Source organism: Hippopotamus amphibius, chromosome 5, assembly GCF_030028045.1.
Source record: "Hippopotamus amphibius kiboko isolate mHipAmp2 chromosome 5, mHipAmp2.hap2, whole genome shotgun sequence".
Lineage (NCBI taxonomy): Eukaryota > Metazoa > Chordata > Mammalia > Artiodactyla > Hippopotamidae > Hippopotamus > Hippopotamus amphibius.
This window is the reverse complement of record NC_080190.1, coordinates 51,873,223-51,880,084: the sequence shown is the minus strand read 5'-3', so window position 1 is coordinate 51,880,084 and position 6,862 is coordinate 51,873,223. Positions and strand designations below refer to the sequence as shown.

The window sequence follows — 6,862 nt, the reverse complement described above, 5'->3', positions numbered from 1 at the left end:
ATGTGAGAAAATATGCAGGGCACATGTCTCTGCAAATCTGTGGAAAGAAAATGCAGGAGGATAAACCAGAATCTGAAAGACTGGTTACCTACAGGGGACAGGTGGGAAGGCAGTGGAAAGAAGGAGCGGATGGCAACAGGGTAGCAGAGATGAGGAGAGAGTGACACTTAACTTCAGAGAAGTTAAGTTTGATGTGTGAGTTGATGATGGGCTTTTACAAACTCTTTCTCCTGGGTTCCTTGCTGCCCCATAGAGTTTCAGGAAGGAGAAATGGGGCAGTGTAGAATTCCGCTGCTGCCATGTTGCCCCCAGACCTAGAAGTCTGGCAGGCTGAGCTGGTGTTCTCATTCTACTGAGAATCCACATCATCTCCTCCCTACCCTCGCCCTGGGAACCTGCCTCTTGAACTGCGTCACCCGGGCTCCCTCACCCTCGGGACTTGGTTGGGTTCAGCCAGTGGGGCATGTGGATAGGAGATGGAGAAGAAGAGGAGAGGAGTGTACTCCTCCTGCTTTCTTCTCGCTGGGCGTGGTTGGGCAGTGGCCCTGTTCCTCCGCTGACAGCTGCTCCTGTCTGCTGATCCTCTCCTACAGCTGCAGCTCTCATCAGGGTCTACAGCCCCTCCAGGCCCAGGGAGGCCACAACTCCCACTGCTCCTGGTCCCTGGGGCCTGGCCATCCCTCATTGGTTCCCTTAAGTCTGTCCATACCTTTGTGAACTGTCCCTTTCCTCAGGTATCCCTTTGAGGTGCCCTCTGATTTCTTCCAGAACCCTGACTGACACCCATGGATGTATGAGAGCTGAGTTGCTGGGGACGTCTTCCTTTGGTGCCTGACGAACCAAGTCCCCAGGAGTCCAATCTTGGTTCCCCTGTGGCTGGAAGGGACCCGCATGTGCAAGAATGTGGGCTCTGTGCACACTGGGAGCTCAAGTCCACGAAGCAGAAGTAGGAGAAGGCATAGGCAGGATGACAGTCATAAAGTTCTTGACATTCATGGCATTTGCAGTTCAAATCACAGGAGAAAAAAAAAGTGATGTTTCAGACATAGCCAGCCCTAAGTATTTAAGTTCTTAATTTTTCTTCCCGAATTGTTAACTGCTCACTTGGCAAGTTGCTGTTTGAAAAACTGGCTCTCCGTGACTTGATGATGTCGTCAGCCGGTCCTTTGCCAGACTGGGTTGTTGAGCAGATTCCACTTGGAGAATTCGTGGGCTCTTGTCAAGGCTCAGTTCTCCCCGCCCCAAGTGCAGGACTTGACCTTCTGACTCAGGACGGGCTGACATGGGTGCCGGTGTTCAGGGCCTGCTCTGCTGGGGCCCCGGGTGAGCCAGGCTTCTTCCAAGATGGGGTGGTTCCCACCTGAGTCATCTCAGCCTCATCCAGGCAGGTAACGTGGCTCCCTGCAGGACTCGCCCGACCCCTCAGACCAGAATCGTGGTAGGAGGGTCTTGGGCGGTCCTAGGTGCTTCGGCTGGAAAGTCCACCCTCAGGGAGGCCCGGCTGGGCTGGGCTGGTCTGAGAGGACAGGGAGCTGGTCAGAGCTAGAGTGGAAAGGCCAGTGGGACTTGATGCGGGCCAGAGCACAGGTCTGGGTCCCGAGTCCCGTCTTGGGCAGCGTGGCCTCTCCAGACCTGTTGCCTTCTCCCTGTTGGGCATTTGGGATCTGTGCCTGAACCCAGCCTTGCCAGGAGATCTGGGGCCCTGGGGCATTTTCCCTGGAGTCGGGGTGCTCACACTAGGGCCATGCATTAAGGAGGAGACGGTCCCATGGCGGGGCGAGGGGCACATGTGGTGAAGGAAGAGCAGTCTGACAGGGAGGGGGAAAAGTGCAGCCAGAGGGCTCCCGGCTGGCACTGGGGCCAGAGTCCTGCTGAGCGGCCGCACCCTGACAAGGGCCTGTCGAGGAGCTGGCGAGCTCCCGAGGAGAGGCGGACGGTGAAGAGTACCCCAGGGTGTGCGCTGGTGGGGAGGGGTCGTGGGGTCTGGAAGCCATCCCAGGGCTGGTGGGTGACACCGCCCTCCTGTCAGGGGCTCCAGCACAGAGGAGCCCTGTGGGGGTGGGGGACACACAACGTCAGAGGAAGCAGGGAAGGGGCTTCGAAGGGTCTAGGGAACATGCCTGTGGCGCTCTGAGCCCAGTTCCCACCAGCCAGTCCCAGAAGTCCCCCCGGCCTTGGCAGCGTTGTCCTGATACCATGAGCAGAACTCGCGGGTATTTGGCAGTAACAAGAGGAGGCCCGAGTCATCGGGGTCTGCTTTAGCTCCAGGGCGCCTCGCTTTCGTGGCCCCTTCTGAGTCCACAGGGTCATACATATGTATTTAGAACTGTCGCAAGAGGAGTAGTAGTGTAATCTCTCTTACAGGGACTCCAGATTGTTTAAGACCCGATCTCCTCCTGCCAATGGCGTGTATGGGGCTGGGGCCTTGTGGCCCAGAGTCCCTGCTGCCCAGGGGGCCCGGCCGCTGCCCAGGGCCTTCCAGTACCACTCAGGAATGCGGGAGGGCCTCGGCTCCAGAAAGCCTGTGTCAGGGGAACACTAATTAGACCCAGCACGCCCTCCTGGCCCCTCTGAGGGATCAGGGAGCCTGCGTGGGGGGAGCAGCCTCAGACTCCTGCCCCGGGCCTGGACTGTGTGAGCAGGGCCTTGGAGGGCCTTCCCTCCATGACTCCTGGCCAGTGGCGGTCCCATCTCCAAGCCCTCTCACTCCCAGGCAGTCTCATAGCCCTGCCACTCTTTGCACCACCTGCTGGTTGGTCAGGGCTCCCTGCCAAGCAGCCCTCCCTAGCACGTCAGTGACAAGGGAGTGGGAACGGAGGTTTACCGAGAGGGTGCATGCATGGTCCCATCAGCTGTCATCCAGGATGGCGTGGGTGCCCCCATCTCATAGGTGAGGAAGCTGAGGCTCAGGTTGGGCTAGGACTAGGGAATCAGCATGTGGTATGTGGCTGGAGGCATCTCTCTCCGTCCTGGGTAACTAGAGAGGCAGCCTGGCTCTCAAAGCGTGTGGTGCATCAGGGGCTGGTAGAGCTGCTTTCAGGGAACTCCTGCTAGGGCCAGAAGCACCTCCCCAGATGGTAGTGGGGTCCTCCAGCTGCTCCCCTAGAACCTCTTGGGGGAGGACTGCTGGCCTCATGGGGCTCCCCTGAGAGGCCAAGCCCCAAGGTGCAGGGAGGGCTAGGTTCCCTCACATGCTGGCTACCTCATTGGTGGCCCACTCAAGTGCTCCCATGAGTGAGAACCAGGGAACTGCAAGCCAGGGATGACTAGGCTTCTGGTCAATGTAGTGTCCTCCTCTGCCTTGGGCCAGGCATGGCCCTGACTCCTCCCACCCCCAACTTGTTCAGTGGAGGTTGCAAAGCCACTCTGTGGAGCGGAGGTCTTTAGGAATGGGAAGGGCAGTGGCCCCCAGTACACTGGTATTCCTGGCCTAAGGGTCTGCCCGGGTCCCCCTCATACAAAACCCTAAGTCTCTGATTAGGCCACCCGAGGGACTGTGGGCAGCGGGCTGGGAGTCCTAGGCCTTGTCTGGGAGGAGCCCGGGAGGCTCACAGGGCTGTGGTCTCAAATGCCTGTCATCCCACAGGGCACTCAGGCCTCTTGCCTTGGGGGAGGGGCACGTCCTAGAACCCATCTGTCTGTCCAGCCTCACCCTGTTCCCTGTCGCTGCCCCTTACAGGGTCTCAGGATATGGGGTGTGGGGATCTCATGCTACCAGAAGGGCCCTGCCCCAGCCACAGTGTTGGGGTGGCTCCACCCAGTCTCTTCCTCCTGCCATCTCTGCTGACTCACCACCAGGGCGATGGCTCTTACTCCAGAGCTGAGCCAGGCATCAAAGGCATATATAAGAGCAGCCAGGTCCAGGCCCTAGCATCCTGCTTGATCATCACCTGTCACCACACAATGCTGGGAGGCCTGGGGAAACTTGCCGCCGAGGGCCTGGCCCACCGCACGGAGAAGGCCACCGAGGAAGCAGGTGAGAACTGTGAGGCTCCTTTCCACCTGCACTGTTCCTGCCACTGGGGGATCAGGACAGACTCGACTAGGCCTGTGCTGATCCCAACAGGATTGGGGCAGGCCTTGGCCCCACGGGGAGCTGTGGCTGATCAGCCCCATAGGGACAGGATGGAGGTGGGGGCTATGGAAGCGAAGGAAGGTACCTGGGGGAGGAGCCACGAGGGGTCCACTGCCCCAAGCAACCGTCCCTGTCAGGCCCGCTCTGCCCCCGGGCTTGACACCTTCCTGGGGTCTGTGGCTGAGAGCCAGAGAGGGCAGCGCGGAGGAGGGAAGCCGGGGTGCTGGGTGAGCAGCTGGTGGCTTGAATCCTTCCCTCTGGAAACCAGGGAGGGGCCCTTCTGAGGATACAGCCTATCGCGAGTATCCTATACAGAAAAGGAAGATGGGTTTTAATTTTTACCATAACTTTAAAGCTTCAAAGATTTCTAGTTCAGGAAGCCACCAAGTCTGATTCTGTTCAAAGTCAGCACCCAGGGTTTACACAAAGGACATTTGCAATTTCTTCAAAGTGCCCAGAAACCCTTTTTTGTATGTCAGCCATTGGATGCAGGGAGGCTAATCCAGGTTCCACCTGCTGGACATTTTGTGAAAAACAGCTTGTGCCCGAGTTTGCTGTTTTCTTCCTAAATGGCTGCAAACTTGCCTGTGTTTCATTTGAACCCTGCAGCTGCTGTAGACCACCCCCTTTCATCTTTCACTAGCTCTGAGTGGTGTGTTGTTATCAGTCTACAGATGAGGGACCCAAGCAGTAGAGTTAATTCTAGGAGTTAGAATCTGAATTAGTTCTTCTGACTCTCGCATCTTCCAACTCCAGCACGTTACCACCCTAGGAGGGCAGAGAGTTTCATCTAATTGGAGGAATCGCTTTGAGGGGCTTGTGTTTTGGAGGACGCTTTGCCATTCAGCCCCCCGCTGCAGCCTCCATTCAGCCACAGGCAGGACAGCAGCTCACCTGAGAGGTGTGGTGATCTGGGAAACAGGCCTAGCCTTGGCTGCAGGTCCCCAGCCAGCAGGAGGGCTGCTGGTCAGCATTCCAGGCTTGCTGGGCAAGGGCCATGGGGGTGTGCCCGGACCTGGCTCACTCAGCTCGCCCCGCCAGCATCCAGGCCCCACTCTGGTCTCTGAAGGAAGGCGGTTTGTCCTGTCCTGGCGGGGGCGGCCTCCCCGAGGCCCTTCCAGGATATCCAGGGCTGTCTGGGCCCTGGTGTGAGTGCAAGCAGCTTGCACTGTGCTCTCACTCTGGGCTTGTCTTATTTTTTCAGTTCACGTTGTGGAGGGAGTGGTGAAGGAGGTGGTGGAGCATGCCAAGGAGGCTGGAGAGAATGGTATGGCCAAGGACGGGGTGGGGGAGGAGCGAAGCTGGGTGCTGGCAGCAACCTGAGCCTTGCCTAACCAGATCAGACCTTGACTCCAGTGTTGCATCTTTTCAGTTGATGTGTAATTATCTGTGTTCATCTGAGGGCAGAGGCTGTACTTTGCTAAAGCAAGATCCATCTAGATAATCCTTTCTGTGGAATCTTAAGAGGATGATGTCACAAAAGACCAGGTGGCGGGTGTGCTGGAACAAAACATTGGAGACATGAAATTATATATTTATACAAATACCTATTTCCATAAATGTTTATATGTTTGTGCTGTGAGTATCACAGTGTACAAAGCATGTGCATATCTCACTCCTTACAATGAAATAGATTCTGGATGGATGAGGACTTAAATATAAATACATGAAACTACTAAATTGATAGAAGAGAACATAGATTTTGGCATAATCTTAGAGAAGGGAGGATCTTTCTAATGATGACAGAAGATCCAAGAGCTATAAAGGAAATGTTAGGTAAATTGGACAATATAAATCTGCGAAATTTTCCATAGTGGAAAAAACAAACAAAACTATAAGCCAAACCAAAAGAAAAACCACAAACCGGGCAAAAATATTTGTAGTACACATGATACCCCAATATAAAAGGGACCAAAAGATATAAGCAGCAGTTCACAGAAAAAGGCATGAGTAGGCAGTACACCCACAAGCAGATGCTCTGTCTCACTAACAGCTGGAGAAATGCAAGCTGTTTGGAGAAATAAAAGCAAATTTGAATGATTTCTCCAGGAGCTGTGCTGCGCTCTGTCCCACAGACTCTTCCAGGGTACAACTCAGTAAGCCTGCCACATCCCACAGGCCACTCCAGGTGACACCAACCCAGCGAGTGACCTGAATTATTTACTTTGCTAACCTGGACATTCTTCTTTCTTCCTGACAGCCGTTGCTGAAGCTTTGAAGAAGGCCCACGAGACAGGGGACAAAGTAGTAAAGGAAGTCACTGACACAGTGACCAACACAGTCACAAATGCTGTCACACACGCAGCAGAAGGCCTTGGAAAACTGGGACAGTGATCATGCCTGCCACATGCAGGCTCTTCCTGAATTGCAATAAAAGCTGTGAAATGTGTACACTGAGCCCTGGATTTGTTCCCATTTGGATAGAAACGTTGCGTATGTCTGGAGTGTCCCTTCTGCAGGGACAAGGGGCCAGCACCTTGGCACCCCTGGGGGTCAGATGGGTCCCCGTGATGAATCACATGTGCTGCTCTCACACGATGATTTCTCATGTCAGCAAGGAGCTCTTGAGAACTATTAGTGTCTGTGCTACATTTCTTAAAAGACTGTTTCCCCAGAAACTCTACTTAGCTTTCAGACACCTCAGTGCTTCAAGGACACCCCAAGGGAAGACCACAGTTCAGCTTATGTGTTCTTTGGGTTTTCCTTGAACTATTCTTAACAGGAATCAGGGAAGATGACAGACTAACCTGACTGAGGGGTAGCTGGGCAGGTGCAGGCAGTTTGAGC

The 6,862-nt window shown here is 55.1% G+C and overlaps 1 protein-coding gene across 2 annotated transcripts; it reads left to right on the top strand.

Moving 5' to 3' along the window:
* Positions 1 to 1,307: 1,307 nt before the first annotated feature.
* LOC130853000 (protein FAM25A-like) lies at positions 1,308 to 6,464 on the top strand. Of its 2 annotated transcripts, XM_057734075.1 has the most exons (4): positions 1,308 to 1,388; positions 3,762 to 3,976; positions 5,280 to 5,342; positions 6,276 to 6,464. In XM_057734075.1, exons 1-4 carry the CDS (start codon positions 1,345 to 1,347, stop codon positions 6,407 to 6,409), a joined length of 456 nt encoding a protein of 151 aa, XP_057590058.1. In that variant the 5' UTR covers positions 1,308 to 1,344; the 3' UTR covers positions 6,410 to 6,464. The 2 variants fall into 2 exon arrangements, with proteins under 2 accessions (XP_057590058.1, XP_057590057.1); XM_057734074.1 differs by lacking the exon at positions 1,308 to 1,388 and having other exon boundaries at positions 3,680 to 3,976.
* Positions 6,465 to 6,862: the final 398 nt, after the last annotated feature.